At 43.0% G+C, this 22,753-nt stretch overlaps 1 protein-coding gene across 1 annotated transcript in view; it reads left to right on the plus strand.

Moving 5' to 3' along the window:
* Nucleotides 1-22,753, plus strand: part of ACS12 (1-amino-cyclopropane-1-carboxylate synthase 12) — a 94,984-nt gene that overhangs the window by 56,065 nt on the left and 16,166 nt on the right. Inside the window, exons 2-3 of the mRNA XM_087701503.1 lie at nucleotides 15,535-15,737; nucleotides 15,902-16,033. Of these exons, the coding sequence (XP_087557629.1) occupies nucleotides 15,535-15,737; nucleotides 15,902-16,033 (335 nt within the window). The remainder of the gene's footprint in view (nucleotides 1-15,534; nucleotides 15,738-15,901; nucleotides 16,034-22,753) is intronic.

Raw genomic sequence — 22,753 nt, forward strand, 5'->3', positions numbered from 1 at the left:
CCTTGAACAAACAGTGTTAACCCTCAAACGAACAAGGTGGAAAATCCAAAAAATCTAAAGCAAAAGACAAGCCCAAGACAAAAGTGAAACGGAAGATAAAGGCGCGCCAAGAAAAATCTGGAAACACAAGAAGTGTAAAAAAGTCCTAAATCAAGGAGAGAGGCGCATAAGAAAAAGCGCAAGTCAATACTTTTGTAAAAGGGCGCAAGGTGCGCCATGATTTATTTTGTAAAAGAGCGCCAGGCTCTCACCTGTGCAAATTGCAAAGATAGACGGGTGGTAGAAAGGGAGCTAGGAAGATAGGAGGACAATGGGAAAAATGGCCTAAGCCACGATTCGGCCATGTAAAAAAGGGGATAAGGGGATGACTGCCCAAAAGGGATTTAGGGTTTTGTATATAAAATTGAAAAGTGAATGAAGAAGCTCATTCTTGTGTGTAGCCAAAGGTGGCTCTCCTCTTCTTCTTTTACTGGATCGTGGAGCTATCGGAGTGCTCGGGAGAGGAGGCAACTCGATTGGATATGGAGGTAAGCTCACTACACTTGTAGAGAGAGAGAGCGAGTCGGCTATGTGAGAGGTAGCCATTAGTGTTGCTTGGCTTGAAACGCTTGAAAGAATAAGCGGTCCATGGGTCTTGGCGGTTGAGCTTGAGCTCGCCTCTACAGACAGGCAAGAGCTGACGTTAGCAACACACATGGTAGGATAGGTTTAACAACTACAGTAGGTCGGATTGCAGCTGATCAGATAGTTTTGTAGTCAACTTGTATTATTTGATGTGTTTTTCTTGGGCTATTTATAGACCCTAGTTTCCACACTCTTGCACAGTCGTTCTTCAGTTTTCAGGTTGCAAACTGTGGTGACTGCCCTCGAGGTTCATAGAGTGTGAGACCTTCGAGGTGGAGACATACATAGAGATTCTCTCTGTACCTGTGTATATATTTGCATCCTTATACAACATTCTTCATTGCAAATTTTTTGCGTTTTACTGTCTCTTTCTCTCTCTTCTCTTTGTGTTTACTCTTTGTCTAGGTCATATGCTTCCGTATTGCTTCACTCTGATAACTTTTTCCTCTAGATAATTGTTTAGAAAGTCACTTTTGACATCCATCTTATAGATTGGCCAATCATAGTGAGTAGCTAGCACAACTAACAGACGAAATGATGTAAGCCATGCAGTAGGAGTAAGGTCTCTTCTTAGTTAATGATTGCTTTTGTCAAAACCCTTGCATCACAAGGCGAGTCTTGCACTTTTCTAAAGTTCCATCAACCTTTAGCTTTGTTCTAAAAATCCACTTTTTCCGATGACTCTCTTGTGATTTGGAACCAAGGTCCAAGTCTCATTTTGGTCAATACTCTCTAGCTTCTTTTCCATGATTTCACACCATTGGGGTATTGAAGAGCCTCCTGCCAACTATCCAGCTCAGAATACGCTATGTAATCAGTTGTAAACAACAATGCAAATGATGCATGAGGTGCAAGCTAAGTAGATCTTCTAGGGCCCTCTGTAGTGGAATTTGGTGGAAGGATCCCCGAATCCTACATGGTCTGTTGGTACTAGCAAGGTAATGAGTTTCGCGAAGGGGGACTTGGGTGGCGAAAAATGTGCTGTTGGGTCAGGAGTGGGTAGTAGATTTGGCTCAGAAGGCACTATCTCTAAGGGAATAATGCGAGGAAAGGAACGAGATCCAGTGCAAAAGATTACATAATGTTTGTCTCATCAAACATTGCATCTCTTCTGATGATCACCTTGTTTGTCCAAGGATCGAATAGACGATAGGCTTTTGCTTCGGAGGAGTATCCTACAAAAATTAGGAGATCAGCTGGAGGAGTGAGCTTGCATAGCTTATCATTAGGGGTATGTGTGTAGGCAGGACTCCCAAAGAGTCTAAAGTGGGAAACTATAGGTCAAGAGTCAAAAAATGCCTCATGTGGAGTCTTGTAGTTGGGTATTGGTTGAGGATGTACACCAAAGTGTTAATAGTCTCGACCCAAAGGCACTTAGAGAGCTCTATTGTGAATATCATAGAGCATGCCAGGTTCATGATGGTCCGGTTTCTATGCTCTATGACTCCATTTTGTGAAGGGGAGTTGGTAGAGATGAGTTGGTGTGAGATGCCATGCTCCTGTCGAATCTCGAAAAACTTGTGGGAGGTGAATTCACCCCCATTTTCACTCCTAATGCATCCTACACGATGACGAGTTCGGTTATGCACCAACACCACCCAAGCAGAAAAATATGTGAAGGCATCGAACTTATGCTTGAGAAAGTATACAATCCACATGTATCTAGAATGATCATCCACAATAAAAAAGGAGTATAGTGCGATATTCATGGTGGCGATGGATGTCAGCCCATAAAGATCGACATGAATCAATCTAAGAGGTGCCTTAGCTCGATGTGTAGATTGTTGAGGAATGGGGTATGGTGTTGCTTCTCGAGCTGATAAGCTTTATAGATATCCTACGATAGCTTCAGGGGTGAAAGGTCATCAACCATTTGTCGATGTGACAACTCATAAAGAGTCGTATTTGAGATGTCTCAAGTAAAAATGCCAAAGACGCTTAGTGCTCGTAGATTTCGGTACAGTCTCTAACGCTTGGAAGCAGTGGAACTTAGAGCCCTCGGTTGCTGGCTTGAAAAGAAATTGTGTCATGTGGTACATGCCACTAGGTTGTGCCTTATTGTTAGCAATCACTAAACTAGTCTGAGAGTCAAGGACCTCAATTGTGGTCGTTGTGAAGAAGACTGCTCAACCCAACTAGCAAAGCCACTAAACGTATAACAAGTTCATCCCAAGCTAGGGAATATAGTATACATCATCCAACGCAGTGTGATTTGGACCCTGGTTAGTGGCAAAACTGACACGAGTGTGAGCTTGAATCTTAATCAAGGAGTTGTTCCCACCTTGAACTTGCTTGGTTGTAGGGGCTCGAGAAGGGGGTCATATGATGGGTAGCTCCACTATCACAATCCAAGGAGTAGTTGAAGTACTTGGCTATGACGAGTGGGCCCCTGTAGTCACCTCATTATGAGGCAACTCACAGATGTGGAGGAGACTCGCATCATGAAATGTCTCTACAAAGACGATGTTGGCCTTTGTAGACTAGTCAGACAAGCCCTCTGGCGTTGAGAATGTTGTCTATTGTGGTGGCTGATTGGTAGCAGCATGGGTTTAGCCTTGCCACTGTCCTTGCGAAGGGTTGCCACCACCCTGCCTTCCCTACACTGAGGGGTAAGGGTCTGAGTCTTAGCTTTTGGTGATGTGCCTCTTGCTTTTGATCGACACTCATTGTCAAAGTGGCCAACCTTTTGACAATGTTAACAATATCAAATTTTCTTCGGTACATCTGCCACCCCAGTTTTTAGGGATGATTGGGAGTTTCTTTGGGTCTTACTAGATTTATTTTGATTTTGATTTTGAGTTTGTTTTCGATTTTGATTGGAACTTGGATTTTGTTTACCCTTCCCTTGCTGCCCCTTTTGAGAAGAAGCAACGAGAGACCCATCCGTAGAGGTCAAACTATGAAGCTGATTGAATAGCCTAAATTCATAGAAAGTGGGCATAGTGGGCTGTGAGATTACTTGCTGTACAAAATGGAAGTATTTCCTTGGTAGCTTATTTAGAAACAATGTGACCTGATCATTTGACGACTTAGGAGTCCCCATGTAAGAGAACTCAATGAGAAGGAGCCAATACTCAGTCAACTTGACTTTCAAGTCATCTTGGGCAGTGATTTTAAAGTTTTGGAGCTCATGCTCCAAATTGATTCGACGGATCCTATCTGGAGCCACGTAGCGGTCAGTCAAGTGTGCCCAACACTCGGATGCTAAGTCAAAATACTAAAGTTGTGAATGAAATTCAAGTAATAGACCTTCCATTAGCTTGGCAATAGTAGAGGCATTCGTAGCCTTTCATGAGCAGATAACCTTGTATGAACCAAGTATAGGATCAAGTTGGGATTTCAATCCTTTGCACAAGATCCCATAGGTTCTATAAGTCAAGGACATGTCTCATCATCTTTGACTAAGTAGTGAAGATCAACCCGTTAAAACGAGTCTTATCATTAAAGACATGTTTAATTGATGAGGAAGAAATAATGCCCAGCTGGCTGAATTGGTGGATAGGCTGCTCCTTTGAGCTTTTTGAAGGCTCTGGCTCCAACTTGGTGAATGAAACCATGTGAGAATGCACAACAGAAAGGAGAGCGAACATGGAGAAAAGACTGAATCAATGCAGGAGAGAGAAGGAACTAACTGACTGCAATAGCATCTACGATCATTCTTGGCCCAGGTGTGAAGTAATTGCACGATTATTTGATAGAGAATGAGTGCACTTCATCTAAATATGCCTAAAAGACATAAAATGATAGACAAACCCAATGTTAGAGCTCCTAATGTCCTTGTTTGACTCAAATTGAGGCTCAAGGGTAGGAAACAATTGTAAAAGACACACATATATGTTAATACTATTGATTAGTATATTGTACTTACCTCTCTTTTGTCGTTCTAGCACGTCAAGGTATCTGATCTTAGCCAGCATGAGAAACCATTGAAAATGGCCAGTCTATGTGCACTTTCTAGCACTAGTAAGTGTGTCCCATAGTACTCACTAATCTGTCTTGGGCCATTCTTGGCCTAGGTGTGAAGTAATTGGGCAATTAATTGATAGAGCATGAAACATCATACTAAAATTAATCGATGCGCAATAACTCAATCACAAAATTGGAGCCACTGTATTAATGAATAATATGCTAATGACACACAAAGTGCCTCTTTATAGTAAAAATGTTACCCTAAATTGTTTAACCATCGTAGAAAACACTAACCTTGGTGTCATTGCCTAGGACACCAGGGGCAACTAGTTTAAATGCCTAGTGAGCCTAGATCATGGATCAAAGGGCATCCTCACAAAGCCCATGAGATGGCCTATAAATTTCCTCCATGGAATGGATGGACTAATCATCTAGGAGCAATAAAAAAATCCTAGAAAAGATCATATATGTGGTCATGGTTGTACATGTTTATCTTGATGGATATAATAATCTATGACAGTACAATGAATGACAAATCATGAGTGTTAACGATTCTGCGATAGGCACTGCCTTATATGAAGATCTCTGACCCGTTGCATTCAAGAGCATAAGCTTTCTGATACTCACACATTCCACACCACTCAAGAGAAGGAATTGTTGGTGGTCATCTATGCACTTAAAACTTTGGCGTCATTATTTATATAACGTTCTATTTATTATTTGGACCAATCACCACTGGCTGAAATTCTTTTGTAATCAGCCTCATTTGCATTGCTGTAAAGGAAGATAAACAACTTGTGTAGGAGTTTAATATTGAGATTTATTACTATAGGGGTGCAACCAATAAGGTTGTCAATGCCTTTAGTAGAATTCCTGAGATTGATGCTTAGTCCTTTATGTAAATCTTTATTGATTTGTATCTTTCTTTGAAGGGGCATGACCAATTGGATTGTTAGTTTGGTAGGATCTGACAATTAGTCCAAGATGGGCCTAATAGCCTAGTAAGCTTTGGTGGTTTGGATTCTTGAAAGCTGGTTACTTGGAGAAAGATAATGGAAAATTATTCCATTAGAAATTGTTTATTATTGTTTAAACAAGGCAAAGTGTATGTGCAGTTTATGAGTGTTATGACACAACATATGAGGGCTTTGGTTGAGTCATGTGCATAAGTGCTGGTAGTGTAAGATTAATAAAGCTAACAGGCACAAACAAACAGGGATGTTACATCCTATACAAATTGCTAATAAAAAGTGGAGTAGTATATCCATGGATCTTGTACAAATGGAGGTGATGATGCAATTTGGGTTGTTATCAATTGATTGACTAAAATGGCTTGATTTATTTTGAGGAAGACAAATGTTAGATATGAGATGGCTAGTCTCTTTGTTGAGTCTTTATACGCTTATGGTTTGCCTAATGGAATAGTCAATGATGTGCTTTGGCAAACGGTCTTCCAAAAATTGGAGACCTGATTATCAATTTCGTCCTCACAGCATTCTAAAACTGATGGATAGATTGAAAGAAGCAAAATCAATCCATGGAGGATGTGCTGCATGCATATGTCTCCCATAAACAATCTAATTGGCAGCATTATCTTCTCGATATTGAGTTTGCTTCTCACAACACTAGAGGCAAACTAGATATCTAGATATCTATGGTGGATGGTATTCCATGGATATCTAGATATCTATGTTGATGTACTATTATGAGCGGAAATCACTGATTGGCTATCGATCTCAAAGGGGTGAAGATGTGCTCCATACTTCTTGCACGATATGCTTGAAATGTTGATGATTACAAAGGAGAGCATTAAAACAGCCCAAGATTGTGCCTACATTTTAGGCCAACCAAAACCATACTCCTTGAGAGCCCGAGGAGGGCATGTGGATTCATCTTTAAGTGCCAAAGGACTGCAACACAATGACTACCAACAAAGTGCTTTAAGTTATCTTCGAGGTTTGTTAGGATTAGTAGTGCCTCTTGCTAGTTGGATTGACATCCGGACTTTCTATTTCATCTCGTTCCACATTGGTCATTAACGAACAGCTAGAGATTTAGTCAATTTCTTATCTCGGCATACCAATGTAAATAGTTGGGTATCTCCCTTCATCAACTATAAAAGTCATGAGTGTCAAGTATGGTACTTTTGTGAAAGCTCCCATAGTCTCGAATGAATGTTATTGCTTGGAACAGGGCTGCTATAGCCATATCTATGGCAGTTAGTCTTGCTTTCATCATATCATGTTGTACTAATGGCTTCCTTGTGATCATATATGTCATCATCATTATTAATGGTATATCCATGGAATACCATCCACCATAGATATCTCACTTCAGTCCATTCTATCTTGCAGGCAGCTCTTCTCTCGTGGTAAAGGCTAAGCCCCTAGGTCTCTACTTATAGAGAACTGTAGTTGTGACCAATATATCAAAAAGCCATAGTTTGATGCATGTCTTGAAACTATACATGCATGCACATTCTGTCAGGTGCACTTGATGCTGCAAAACCTTATGCAACCTAGCCGCCATAGCCTCCTCCATACACGTTGATTTCATTTTGCTACTCACATGTGATAACCACATTTTGCCCCATCTTGTGGTTAGTATTATACATGCTTCTATGTGTGAATACACCTTAGGTGTGTAAGAGTGTGTGTCAAAGGTGTGAACACCTTTTACACCTCCTAGCATTTAGTAAAGGTTAAAGGTTTAGGGGAAACCCTAGTGTTATGATAGATCAAGCTCTCAACTCAAAATCGGGCCAAAAGACAAGCCTTTCCAACTCCCCCAAACGTGCAAGGAGCCTTTTTGAAGGTAAAACGGACGTTTTTGGTGCTTACGCAAGAGCCAAGGGGGGAAACCCCGGGCCCTTCCTATAACCCCCTCACCTCTCAACCCAAGAAGAAACTAATCCCCCCCCTCACTTTTTCACTCAAGTCACTCACCTTCCCACCTATATTTTCCTGGAGGAAGCCCCGAGCCACTTAACCATGCCCAAGCGTGACGAGAATCAGCCCCGCGCCGAGTCGCCACCAAGGAGAGCCAAGCCTCGAGTAAGGTACCTCCCCTATACACACCCCCCCTTCAAAAAACTCGAAGCCCACTTCGAGTTGACGGGCTAAGGATTCTTATGATAGTATATACATTGTTATTCCCCCATACTCCTAGCCAAAAATTTGAAAAAAGTTGCATATACATATAAGAATGCCCCTACTTAGTTATGCTCTCAAAGGTATGTACATTTTGTACAAACGGGCCGAGGAGTCTGTCTTCAATCCCTGTTGGCAAACTCGAGCAGCAAATCCCGAGCTTTCTCCAGCACATCCGACTCCTTGACCCACGTCGCCTCTTTCAGGGGTCTGCCCTTCCACTTAACTAGAAATTCAGGCCACCTGTTGACAAACCTTGATTGAAGGATTGCCTCAGCTTCGAAGGGCAAGTTGGCATGTGAAGCAGGAAGGGGAACTTGCCGTCCGAATTTTGTATCACCGTGAAAGCGCCTCAACAGGGAGACATGAAATGCATCGTGAATGCATACTCCTCTAGGTAACTGGAGCTTATACGTAACATCATTGAGTTGCTCCACCACCTTATATGGCCCGTAATATCTGTGATTGAACTTCGGTGTGAGGTTTTTGGGTAGAGCCATGTTTTGTGAGCTCACCAGCACTAGATCGCCCGGGAAGAACTCAAGTTGACGCCGTTTCGTATTGAAACGTCTTGCCATGATGACCTTGCTTCCCTTTAAGCTCTCCTGGGCCGCCTTCAGCCTATCCCTCCACCTGTTTAGGAACTCTTCCGCGTCCGGGTCTTCCACGCGTGGAACTTGCTCCGTTGCCAGCGCCAAGGGTGTGATGACTTCCTTGCCAGTTGCGAGCTCAAACGGAGTGAAACCTGTCGCGCTATGAAGAGAGGAGTTGTAGTGATACTCCAGCACATCCAGGTACAGGGCCCAATCCTTTTGATCAGCGCGAACATAGGCGCGGATATAATCTTCAATACCCTGATTCACCCGCTCCGTCTGCCCATCGGTCTGCGGGTGATATGAGGAGGAGAACCTAAGCTGAGTGTCTAACAATTTGAACAACTCCTTCCACATATTGCTCATGAACCGAACATCCCGGTCAGAGACTATGGCCAAAGGCAACCCGTGGTATTTGAAGACCCGACTGAAGAAGAGTTGTGCCACTGTCGCCGCTGTGAGTGGAATAGTGGTGGGCACAAAATGTGCTTGTTTTGAAAAATAATCCACTACAACGAAGATAGCATTGTGCCCATGGGACTTTGGCAACTCCAGAATGAAGTCCATACTGATCACATCCCACGGGCGCGACGGTACTGGCATGGGTTGTAGTAGACCAGCCGGTCTCAGTCGTTGTGCCTTCACTAGCTGGCAGGTCGGGCAAGTTCTAACATATTCTATAACCTCCTCCCGCATCTTAGGCCAGAACAGATGTCTTTGTATTCTTTCTAGAGTCCTAGTCTGTCCTGTGTGCCCTGCCAGCTTACAATCATGCGCCTCTTTAAGAATAGTCTTTTTGAGCTCCAGGTCATCTGGGATATAGAGTTTCTCGCGCATGTATAGCAATCCCTCCTTCAATTCATACATCTCCCATGCTGTTCTTCCCTCAAGCAGATCTTCAATCAGCTTCTGCATCTCGTTGTCAGTTTGAGTAGACTGCTTTACAGCAGCCAAAAAATCACTTCGTGTTGAGAATGTCATGACTTGCAGCTCGGCCTTGCGGCTCAATGCGTCCGCCATTTTGTTAGCCGAGCCCGGTTTGTGCAGGATCTCCACATCAAAGTCAGCCAAAAAATCCTGCCACCTAGCTTGTTTGGGTGACAGCTTTGGCTGCGTCTGAAAATACTTCAAAGAGATATTGTCAGTATGCACTCTGGTGTGTTTATCCTGAACATAGTGTCGCCACTTCCGTAAACAATGAATCACTGCCAGCATTTCTTTTTCATGAGTAGACCATCTTCGTTCAGTAGGGGAAAACTTTTTGGACTCATAGTATATCGGATGACCATCCTGAATCAGCACTCCTCCTAAGGCATAATCTGAAGCATCCGTATGAATTTCAAACGGTTTGGTAAAATCTGGCATCTTAAGCGCTGGCGCTGAGCTCATAGCCCTCTTGAGTGTTTCAAAAGCCTCTTGCTCTCTTTCTCCCCATGAGAACTTTGTGTTGCTCCCCGTCAGTGCCGCCAATGGCCACGTGATTCCACTATACCCTTTTATAAACTTACGGCAGAAAACTGTAAAGCCCAAGAACTCTCTGACTTGCCGCGGTGTAGTCGGCGGCTGCCAGTTCTGTACTGCCTCCACCTTTTTTGGATCCACGGCTACTTTTCCCTCCTTTACGATGAAGCCTAGAAACTCCACCTCTTTCACCGCAAATTCACACTTCTCTGGTTTGGCAAACAGCTTATGTTCCCGGAGTCTTTCCAGTACCTTTCTTACATGCTCCTTATGCTCTTCAAAGGTCTTGCTGAAAATCAAGAGATCATCAATGTATACTACGAGAAATACATCCAAAAAATCACCGAACGAGTTATCTACCAATGTGCAAAATGTTGGCGGTGCATTGGTCATACTGAATCCCAACACAATGTATAGGGGAGGTACCTTACTCGAGGCTTGGCTCTCCTTGGTGGCGACTCGGCGCGGGGCTGATTCTCGTCACGCTTGGGCATGGTTAAGTGGCTCGGGGCTTCCTCCAGGAAAATATAGGTGGGAAGGTGAGTGACTTGAGTGAAAAAGTGAGGGGGGGGATTAGTTTCTTCTTGGGTTGAGAGGTGAGGGGGTTATAGGAAGGGCCCGGGGTTTCCCCCCTTGGCTCTTGCGTAAGCACCAAAAACGTCCGTTTTACCTTCAAAAAGGCTCCTTGCACGTTTGGGGGAGTTGGAAAGGCTTGTCTTTTGGCCCGATTTTGAGTTGAGAGCTTGATCTATCATAACACCTAGGCCTATATAATGAGGCCTAACCAATGTATTTTCATCAACATCTATCACATCAATCTATTTAGCTTGTGTACTTGCAAGAGTTCTCTCTCTCTCTCTCTCTCTCTCTCTCTCTCATGGAGCTGCATCCACCTTAGCTAGCACTCTCTTTTTTTTGTTATCAAGTGGCTACCCTAGTGGTAAGCCACTTGTTTTTATGAATCTATTGACCCTCCCCTTTGTAACACCTATACTAAATGATCGTACAAGATGTAAGAGTTTAATTGAAGACCTTTTGGTCTGTTCAACTTAACTAACTAAGCTACACCCGTTTGGTTAGCTAGCACTCTCTCTTACCTAACCCAATAGTGGCATCATAGCATCGAGATTTGTACGTGTGAAAGGATGTTGCTGTTGTGAAGTCTTTTGTGGTTGCTTGTGCCATTGAAGAAAAAGAAGAAGAAAACGAAAAAGAAAGGGGAGAAGGCTTTGACCTTGGGTGTCATCTTCAAGCCTTTGTCCATGCCTGTCATCTTCACGTTTGTTAGTTGTAGATGTTAGAATCACTATCAGGTCACCTTTTATCGGATGTACCATGTCAACTTGCTGCCTACCCATTGACTGCTCCTACCTGACATGTGTCCTAGATCAGCCCGATAACTCCTGTTGTGTCAAATATTATATCGTGCTTGTTCCATTTTGCATTCATTTCATCATTGGTGCCTATACTTGCAAGCCATGCTATCAATATTTAATGAGCTCAACAAGCACCTAAGATAACTACTTAAGTTCGTTTACCTATTTAAAATTAAAGTGTACTTGCCCTATGCCCACCAGTCACCTTGCTCCCACCACTCATCCTACTCGCGTTTGCCCCATGTGCTTGTTTGCCTTCTACCTCAGGCTCCATGCCACCAAGCTCTATATCCGATAGTGTCATGGAACTCCAGCTTTGGATGCATGTCCTCCAACTCCCTTTACAGTCCCCACTTTGTGAGGGCCTCACCATTAGAGTGGTCTTCTTGCCTTGCTACTATCCTTTGTGTTAGATTGATGTAGCGCTCTTGGCATGGGAGTATTTTGGTCTTCATGTCAATTGCTACCATTACCCCTTTGCTGCCCATCACTTATTGGCATACTTGGTGACACTATCATTGACATTATTTGCTTTTAGGACACAATATTGTTCAAAGTGTAGCAACAATGGTGTCTAGCATTGAGATGCCAAGATATGGCATCATAATGAAAAATTCTTGAGTATTGGCTTCTCCATTTGAAAGACCAAATTTCAACTCATACTTATGCGAGAAGGCGCATGGAGAGTCGTATTCACTAATGAGGAGCATGTTTGGGGCAATCCATAACTTCATTAGGAATGGCTTGAGAAAAATGAGAAAGTGCTTGTCATCATTGGGCTTGGCCTCTCCTCTAACAAGCTTCTTCATCACCTTGATCTCACAAAACCGGCAAAAGAGGGATGGAATGGCCTTCAAGTCACATTTGGTAGAGATATTAATAATTCCATTTTATTTTTGAACATGTAATTATTCATTATCTCCTACAATCCTTTGGAGACTCTTAAGCAACATCTTGATCATTTAAGTCTCCTTAAATAGTTGGAGTGGGATCCGGGAGAGTGGCTTTGGCCGGCCACTGCGGTCGCCAAGAAGCCACTGAGGTTCTTGGAGTACACCGCCAGGATTGGTAGACACGTATTGATGCAAGAGGATATGGATTGGGTGCCATCACGTAGCAGGCACTGGGTAGAGCACAGCATCACGGAGCCATTCTGAAGGACCTTCTGGCGCCGCCTATGGAACAGAGGCCGAGGAGGGTATCATATTTTTTATGGCTGGTGACACATGGAGGCTTGGCGGTGGGAAGCCGGCTTGCCAAATGCAGAAGGAGGGAGTTTGTAACCGCTGCACACAACCGTCTATGGAAACCCCAAAGCACTGCCTTTGGTCGTGTGAGGCGGCATAGCTCGTGTGGAGAGGAGTATGCCACATCCTTCGCCGCATAGCACCCAACCTTGGATGTATCTCTTGGGGAGCTTTCTGCAGCCAGGGCCGTCACCTTCTGTATGAGGCTGGGATGTAGGATACAATATTCATTATCGAGGCAGGGTCATGCGCAGTGGTGGGTTTAGAGGCTCTACCCATCTGCCAGGTACTGGAGCCCACATCAGACCGCTCTGAGGTATGGGAAATCATAGGGAGTCTTACTCGTTGGCATATCTGGAAGGCGCGGTGTCAGGTGGCTTTCGACAGAGAGAGACTTTTAGTACAGGCGACCTTAGCAGAGCTCTGGACCTCCATCATCCACTCCCTTTGAGGTTGATGGGATCAGGTACAGGGTGAGTCTAGGGCTCGTCAAGAGCTCCGATGTCATTTCATGTACACTTGGGGCGGCCAGGACCTGTTCTTCGTGATGCAGGCAAGTAGCCCTAGATGGCGATACACCCCCCCTCCATGGCTTCTTGCCTCCATCCCCGCTAGACCGCCTTGAGAGGCTTGTATATATGATGTATCAGTGACTTTTCATCAGCTCTAGCTTATTTGTTGAGCATGAGTTCTCCGTTGAATCAGTTTTTTTGAGTAATATAATCAGCCACATTTTACTTGCAAAAAAAAAAAAAAGTCTCCTTAAACAACAATTAACAAGACTTAGTAATCGTCTAGATGACAAAGATAAAAAGGCTGTACTTCTTCATAGCTTGATGAAAGAAGCACAATTCATAATCCATGACAACTCCCAAGGTGGCTCAAGAGATGAAATATGAGGAGATGGTCGCCATCCTTCTAGATAATGAAGGGTGCAACAAAGATGATGACATATCATTGATAGCCTTCTACACCGAGAAACAACCACCCAAGTGCTGATATTGCAAGCATATTGGTCACACTATTGACCAATGCTACCCAAAAAAAGGACAAGTAGCATTCCTACTACATTGCTACTCACACGCTATCTGATAGTGATCCTAATGAGCCACCTACTACTTCTAACAAGCCTCTTAATGTATATATTTGGTCATTGTCTTTTGGCAATGATACGTGTTTTGAATGAAACCATAAATAAATAAATAAGAATGCGTTTGGAATTAAACATTGGCCATGCTAATGCATGCGTTAAGACCTTTTCAACACATCTATTTGTTGTGTGGGGTACTCTGCCCAGATTTTTATCAAAAATGAATTCAAAAGATGTGAATTTTGTACTTATCTTTTATGATTCTACTAGGAATTCTGTTTGAGGGGGGTTTTGTAGCCACTTTACGTATGACTTTTGAGTTGATCCCAAAAGCTATACCTACGTATTTGGCCTCTAGTCATGTACCTAGTGCCTCAGAGCCATGCTATACCCACATATTTGGCCTTTGGTCATGTGTCCAATGCCTCTGAGCTATGCTAGCATTTGATCAGCCTATCAGCCATGCACACATACCTTTGCACCATGCCTTACCTTGGGTTCCTAAGCTTTTGGGTAGACCATGTCACGACCATCCTCATGTTGCATCTCTCTCATTTATGTATCTCCTTTTCTAAGAATCATTGTGCGGGACTAGACACTGCCTCTTTGAGTAAGACCTTCCCATTTTCATTGGGGTTTGGTAGTATTATATATCTCATGTGTGAACACACCTTAGGGGTGTAAGTGTGTCTGTCAAAGGTGTGAACGCTTTTTACACCACCTAGCATGTAATGAGGGTCAAAGGTTTGGGGGAAACCCTAGGCCTATATAATGAGGCCCTAACCATTCTACTTTCATCAACATCTATCACATCAATCTATTCAGCTTGTTGTGTACTTGCAAGATCTCTCTCTCTCTCTCTCTCTCTCTCTCTCTCTCTCTCTCATGCAGCTGATTTTTGTACACAATTTGTTCTGCCTTGAGCTATGCAATTACTTTGTCCTTCTCCCCAAGTTGTGCATTTATATCCTCTTGTATTTCTTCCTTGAATCTTATTTGCCAAATACTTTTTGCTACATCCATTTTGGACTGCATTTGAGCTTGTATTTCATCTTTCAGCATTGTCGTACTTTTTCTATTGTGCTGAACTTGAGAAGTTGCTTCATCTTTCCTTCGCCATACGGAGATGAAATGATGCAATGTTCATCCACCGCTTTTGTCCTTGTTTGGACCAGCTCATTTGCAGTTTTGGAAGTCAAACTTTGGCAGCATCCTGGATCCTGGTATGTGGTTGCAGGAACAAGAGAGGAAGAATGCTTGTAAAATAGGACAAGAGCAAGGTCATTTGTTGTGGGGCCTGGGCATGAGACATTGGGCATTAAAGTTTGTTGGTTGCCTCTGCAGATACTCTGGAGGACCATTTAGCTACAATTGCATTCAACATTGCATCTTAGCATGAAAGGGTGAGATTATTGCTACCCAACAGAGATAGATTGCAATGCAAAGTCGATGACTGAGGTCCTCCATGGTGTTCCTTCCTTCCACTATCCTGGAGAATTTACATGCAAACTTAGGTGCATTAACTTTTAGATGACCATTTTGGGCTCATAGATAAATTTGGCCTTTATCGATGTTAATACGACTTCCTTTCTTTTCTCTTTCATACCATTGTGGTCTTTGTAGATGTTAAAATGACTCACATTATTTCTTAGCTGTTCCAGCAAATATCCATTGTTTTAAATTCACATTACAATTAGGGCTACTTTAAAATAACAGTAGCAAAATGCAAATAGTGCACAACCTTAGATTGCATGAATCTTTCAATGATGAACTCAAATGAGTGCTTAGAATGTTTCAAGAAGATGCTTTGCTTGTTTAGGTAAAGTCGTTATCATTTGCTTCTGGTAAGGAAAACTCACTAGCTTTTGCTGCTACTGGCAAAATATCAAGTGTTGTAAATTATCAGCTTTAAAATCTGAAGTGGAGATGTGGCAAACATTCCCTTGAGTTGAATTGAGGTCTTGATAATGTTTTAAATTTGTTTGGAACAATGTATGTAAACTCGTGTTGTTTTTGTTTGAAATGTGAACTATAAAATGCATGTCAATTTGCTCAATGTCCCCCCCCTTTTTTTTGGCCTATCAGACGAATCGAATCCTTCTCCATCATATGAAAGGCTTCCGCGAAGGAATTCTGGCCGTCCACCTTTTGTTTCTAGCAGGGCAATATCTGTTACTGGGACTGGAGACTCACCTTATTATGTGGGATGGAAAGAGTATCAACAGAACCCTTACCATGTAGATGAGAATCCAGGAGGAATCATCCAGCTTGGCTTAGCAGAAAACCATGTCCGTCCTCTGCCTTTTAAATACATATCTGATTATATTTGATCGCAGGCCTAACTATGATGCTAGTTGTAGCAGTGTAAATTTCACACGTCCAACTTTCTTTCACTCGTGTTCTGGCTCTAGATATGTATTTTTGGGTTCTGAGTGTGCTTTTTCTCCTGCAGCTTTCCTTTGATCTGCTACAAGATTGGCTAAATGCCCACCCCGAGGCATCCTTATGGCATGAGGATCAACCTTTTTCATTCAAGGATATGGCTATTTACCAGGACAGCCACGGGCTGCCTGCACTAAAATCAGTATGTAATCTTGATCAATGTTAGTATCTTGAAAGCTGGTGATCAAGAGTGTAGGCAGGTTGGGGATTCATTTGCATCAGAGATAGAGTTAGTCCAGCCCCACCTGCACCATGCATTTAATCTTGTAGTATAAGAAACATTAACTTTTTGGTGAGGTCCTAATTTATTGGATGGTGTGTTCTTTGGATTCTGTACTATTATTGATTTTGCCATGTACTTCTCATGTATAGCTTGTTCATGTATTGGTTGTATTGCACATGCATTTATCAACCATGTACATCATCCATGTATGGTTGCTGAACTAAACATCTAAAAGGATTTGGAAGACAGAGGTATGATATTAGCCAAACAAGGTTGTATTGGTGTTTTTTGTTTCCAAGGGGAATACATTGGTGCTGTTTAATGTATTTTAAGTTTGGGTAATTCTAATTTACAAAGTGATGGTAGGCTTTCTTGGGCTAGAAAGAATGAACATTGATGAATATTGTGATCTTTTAGGTATAACTCCTTTTGGAATGCAATTGATATAGTTATTTTGATGATGTGCGTTGCTTACATTTTGTTGGTAATTGCCATTTTGAGACTATGGCAATGATCTTTTAGTATTTACTTTGATGATAATGCAATCAATGAATGCACTGGGCCTATGGCTTTCTTGTATGCTTTTGTTATCTCAAAAGAAACAACGGAGATGATCTTATGGCTAGATTGTTTGTTTGAAAATGGTTGGCATTTTACTTTATTTTATTGAATGGAAGAGTAATTACATATCTTCATATTGGGGGTGTGATGGCTCATGGTATTAGAACTTTGAAAGCATTAGAGCATGCAAGATTTGAAGACAAATTAAAGTCATGCTCACATACTCTTGTATAAGAACAAAATGAGCAATGAACTTCCACTGTTTTAAGTAGTGTGTACAAGTGGCCTAGCATAAACGAACAATCACCACAACTCCTAGAGAAATATAGTGCCACACTTGTTAGATGCCAAACCATGCAAAGGTCCTCACTAAGACGCCATCCCAAGGGACTTTAGGGTTAATTCAGACATGGAGAAGCAAGATATCCTGAGTTCTTATGTCTCCTTGCTGTTCTAGGATGGTGAGTCCAATATGAGTATGCGCCTTTCATGAAACCAGCTTCCCTTCTTGGCAAGGGTGGTGATAATCTGATTTAACTCAAAATTACAGCAAGCATTAAATACACACTGTACCAATTAATCTTGGACAGCTGCCACCTGATTGGCCCCAACAACTAGCATCTCTTGTGGTATTTCTTTATCTTGTATCAAACCATGCAAATGTCCTCACTAAAAGGCTATCCCAAGGGACTTTAGGGTCAATTCAGACATGGAGAAGCAAGATATCCTGAGTTCTTACGTCTCCTTGCTGTTCTAGGATGGTGAGTCCAATGAAGCTGAAATAAGAACACAATTTTTTGTGCTTAATGAGTATGTGCCTTTCATGAAACCAGCTCCCCTTCTTGGCAGGGGTGGTGATAATCTGATTTAACTCAAAATTGCAGCAAGCATTAAATACACAATTCTGAAAATACACACTGTACCACTTAATCTTGGACAGCTGCCACCCGATTGGCCCCAACAACTAGCATCCCTTGTGGTATTTCTTTATCTTGTATTGCTCCAAGGTTGAAGTACAATGACAAGCTGATCTCCAATCCTCAATATGTGGGCTATCATAAAATGACCAGCACTGCATGGGCACAATTTGCCCCTTGATTGTAGAACAATCCACTAATTGGGTTTTCAATCTCTTGCATGCGGGTGACAATACTTGGTGAATGGGCTGCCTCTTGGTTCAGCTGCAAATCTCTTTGCCTTGAGCTGCAACGTAAGTGTTGAGTCTTCAATAATCGGGAATGGATCTCAAGGTGGGTGTGAAAACCCTAATTTCTGCTGTAAATTAGGGGTTCAACAACACTTTCTACAATTGCTTTTCACCCCAAGCTGGAATTGGCTGAGAGATGACGCCAACAGCTTCAAAAGGGAGGTAAAACGGAATTGCTATTGATGAACCGTCCTCTTCTATCACTACCTCGCACTGAGGCAGAGAAGGAAACCTATTGCATGTCCTATCGTGTTGCGTGATCAGTTGTCACCTTTCTCAGAGCTCATCCAATGGCTCCTTCCTCCTCCCTCAAGCCTTTGAATGCTGGAATGACCCTCAACCAGCCCCCAAAACAGCCCTCCTCCAGTTCGCGGTGGGAAGTTTTCACAAGTGGCAACCTGTTTTTCCACTTGAGAGTTTTTCAAAAGTAAAATTTTAGCTATAATTAATTAATTTTTAGCACTTAATTTCTGAAAATTAAGTAATTATTATTTTGACATTGCCCAAGAATTGGCTAGTACCTATCCACAATTAATGTGCTAATCCCCATGGGACATTCAATGTCCCAACATTAATTGGCCTTGGACTTAACATTAATTTATTAATTAATGTCTAGTCCCTCTTATGTCACCATTAGACATTTAATGACCCAATTAATGGTCTAGACCCAAATTGACATCAGGCATCCACAAGTACTTGTCCAGCATAACTTTGTACAACTTTTGTCGATGTCACACACTAATCAATGGGGTCACTAAAGTTCTCACTTATCACTTAATTGACTTGCATCTTACATGTGTAGAACTTAACAGTGCCAAACCTAAACATTAAAAATACATGTCCTCGTGATAGCCTTGATGCGCTACTTCTATCAAGGTTGAGCTATTCCTCATTGGTCCACGATGATGCTCTAGAAGTAAGCATGGGCTGCTTATTGGCATGAGCAACTCTTAATGAGCTACTCCCAAGTGTTTGCATGCTGCGTTGAAGTATTTAGATGCATATTTACATTGGTTTTATGGAATCTCTAGGGTCGGGTCAATGCAATGATTGAATAGGAAGGTTGAGCATCTCATGTAGCCATCACATTTCCCCCTTGTAAATGGATTAGGAGAGGTTTTTCAATGAATAAGTATGGCCACCAACTTTGAAAGATCAAGCAATGTGTGAATAAACCATGGAATGGGTCACTTGTAGCAAGTAGCATCTAACAGATATCATTCAAACATCTCCCCATTGAACGAGCCCTATTATCATTCAAGGGTCTCCCCAAAAGTATTTGATTCTTTACTTACTAAAGAATGGGAAGGGAGTGTGCATTTATAGACTCGATTGCTCAACTAACTCACAAATTTCTACTAGTTTAAATTTATGCTTAGCTAAGGTTCTAAATGACCTTCCAAAACTATAATAAGGGTTGAGTTCGAGGTGTTCCTAAACTCCAAGTAGATAAGTGGACTAACTACTGCTGAATGGTTTAAGATGATCTCTAGCCTAATCTAAGCTTACCAAAATACAACTATGCCTACTATGCCTAGCCTATCTAGACATGTGATACCTTTGCCATTATTACAACATATTTGTGTAGCCGAAGTGCGAATGGGTAGATGTGACAGGTGCGCGCGCGCGCACACACACACACACACACACACATAGAGGATATTTTTACCCTTGCTCCAGGGCTTCAAATTGTTGCTTCCAAATCAGTCCTTATTAGTTGCACAAAAAGTGATCTTCAAGCCTTGGGTTGGTAAGGTGAGGTGCTTTCAAAAGACATAATTTGTAGACATTTGGGCTATCCTTTGGGGGTTAATGTTTTCACCAAGTAGTTGCTTAATTGGACTTCCATATGTATTATTGATAAGTTTGTATATTGGAAATCAGAATCTTGGATTTTTCATGTATGATTGAAAGTGGCTTAAACAATTATGGCACCGATGATTTCATATTATTTACCATTGGTCAAAATCTCATATGAATGAAATCGCTTAGCCTATTCGGTTTTTGCTTTGGAAGAAGGATTTTATGCTTGTGTATTTCTTGAAATTATGTTTGCACTCTGAAACGAATGGGTGGTAAGGCTATTTTGGACCTCGAGCATATATGATTGCTCTTTGTTGGCCTCTGTTTTAGGCTTTTTAGTACATGTGTTGCATATGGAAATATTTTATGGTAATAGGCCAAGGACCTTGAGCATGCAATGGATATCAAAGGTAAAAGTTGGGATAAGTTATTTAAGCTAGGCTTTGGTGGTCTGTTGGTGCTAGTTTGGACCTTGGGATAGTTGTTTGGCCATTAATTATCAATGGTGGCACTAAGGACTAGGAATTAATTAATTAATTACTATTAGTCTAAGGGTCAATAGAGGTTGGGGACCACTCCAGGTTGTAAATGGCCTAGCCAATTTAATTATGGATGGACACATTTAATTTTGAGTAGGGTCAGAAGGGTTGAAACTAATTTTCAAAATTTATTAATTCTGAAATTAATTTAATGGTTGAATAATGCTGAAAATTGGATTTAGAAAATTGCCATTTTGCACAAATACCCATGCAAATGGAGAAAAACGTATTTTTGAACTCATGGTTCATTTAGTGAGTTTTTAGCTTGAGAGAGAGAAAAGGTGTTGGTCCATTTTCTACAAAGAAAATAGCCATTTGAGGTGGGGAATTGCAGATGAGCCATTTAGGTCTAGACGACAACAATTTGGTGTTTTCCAAGAGCTGGTGACAACATTCGGGGGTCTCAAAGCAAAAGTGATTGTACATTTTGTTGGTTGGAGCAAGTAGTAGGGAGATTACATGGTTTGCCCGCGAGAAAACTTTGAGTTTTCTCAACATTCTCTCTCTCTCTCTCTCTCTCTCTCTCTCTCTCTCTCTCTCTCTCTTTGATCCATTCTCAAAGAATTTTAATATTTCCTAGCCATTTGAAGCATATCTTAGCTAGATTTTTTTTATTTTTTTTTTGCAAGTAAAATATGGCTGATTATATTACTAAAAAAAACTGATTACAAGAGAATGCTCATGCATGCAAAGTCACCAATACATCATGTATACAAGCCTCTCAAGGCGGTCTAGGAGGGATGGGGGCAAAGAGCTATGGGGGGGTATATCACCAATTGGGGCTGTGCGCCTGCATCACGAAGAACAGACCTTGGCCACCCCAAGTACACATGAAGTGACCACGGAGCTCTTGATGAGCCTTGGACTCGCCCTGCACCTGATCCCATCGACCTCGGAGGGAGTGGATGATGGAGGTCCAAAGCTCTGCTAAGGTCGCATGTGCTGAAAGTCTCTCTCCGCCGAAAGCCTCCTGACACTGCGCTTTTCATATATGCCATCCAATAAGACTCCCTATGATCTCCCATACCTTCGAGCGGTCTGTTGTGCGCTCCAATACCTGGTGGATGGGTAGAGCCTCCAGACCGACCATTGCGCACGACCCTGCCTCGATCATGAATATTGCATCCTGCATTCCGGCCTCATACAAAAGGTGACGGCCCTGGCTGACTGCCTGCCAACAGAAAGCTCCCCATGAGATACACCCAAGGATGGGTGCTATACGGCAAAGGATGCGGCATGCTTCTCTCCACACGAGCTGCGCCTCCTCACATGACCAAAGGCAGTGCTTTGGAGTTTCCAAAGGCTGTTATATACAACGCTTACAACCTTCCTCCTTCTGCATCTGGGCAAGCCAACTTCCCACCGCCAAGCCTCCATGTGCCACCAGCCATAAAAAGTACGACACCCTCCTCGGCCTCCAACTATCCCATAGGCGGCGCCAGAAGGTCAGTCGGAAGGGCTTCATGATGTTGTGCTCCGCCCACCAATGCCTACTGCGTGACGGCGCCCAGTCCATATCCTCCTGCATCAATACATCTCTGCTAATCATGGCAATGTACTCTAGGAACCCGGGTGGCTTCTTAGCAACCGCAGAGGCCGGCCATAGCCACTCTCCTGGATCCCACTCCAACTCATCAAGTGGTTTGCCCTCCTAGATCCAAAGGCGCCACTCCTCGAGCTCCTTCCAGAAAACATAGGGGTCCAGTTGCCATGTCTTCCCCTGAAGGCCCACCACCCGAATCCTCCTCCACGAAAGGGTGGTGATCCCCTCATCCTGCTGCCCTCTGTCAAGGGCCAGCCATCCCCCCTTCCGAACGGCGAAGAAAGTCCCCTACAAGGCACCACCCACTCTACCTGCCACCTGAAGGGGGATGCTTGCTGGTGAAAACCTAGCTGCCCATACCTCCTCGGGCTCTATCGGCTCTCATATCGGGGGAACAAGCCGCTTCGGAGTTATTGCTGCATCTATCTCTCTTCTCCTCAACTCCACTCCTCTCTGGCAACCTGATACTCGCTGCAACACCTCCTCATCCACCATCCTATACACCTCCCGCCATGTCCTGATGGTATGAGCCGGGTTGGCCTCCCACCCAGCCCACTGGATGTGGAGGCACTCACCTATCTGTGCCCCTTCCCGATCTTTGACCTGCGGGTTTCACATCACCGGCTGATGGTCTATTTCCTCCTGGCAGCTTGGGGGGCTCTGGATTAGGGCCTTACGGAGGCCCTGCCATATGCAGAGTAAGTTGCGAAGGAAAGGTGATCTGGGGGGGGTGATCTGGGTTGACGTGAAGATCCATCTCAGGGACGGCCTCCACTCACTGCTAAGTCTCGGTCTACAATCTTGAAGGCCCTCTTGCAACAAGATCTTCCGGGTATGCCCACCTGGTGTGAGACCGCGGACAACTAGCTTGCCTAAGAGGGCCATACTCTGATACTCTGGGTCTATGATCCCAAGCCCTCCCTCTGACCTATGTCGTATGATGGTCGCCCACGCCACTTTAGCCCTGGAATCCCTGAAACCATTAG

Source organism: Lygodium microphyllum, chromosome 20 (assembly GCF_053477565.2).
Source record: "Lygodium microphyllum isolate KBCC chromosome 20, Lygodium_microphyllum_v1.1.10, whole genome shotgun sequence".
Taxonomy (NCBI): domain Eukaryota; kingdom Viridiplantae; phylum Streptophyta; class Polypodiopsida; order Schizaeales; family Lygodiaceae; genus Lygodium; species Lygodium microphyllum.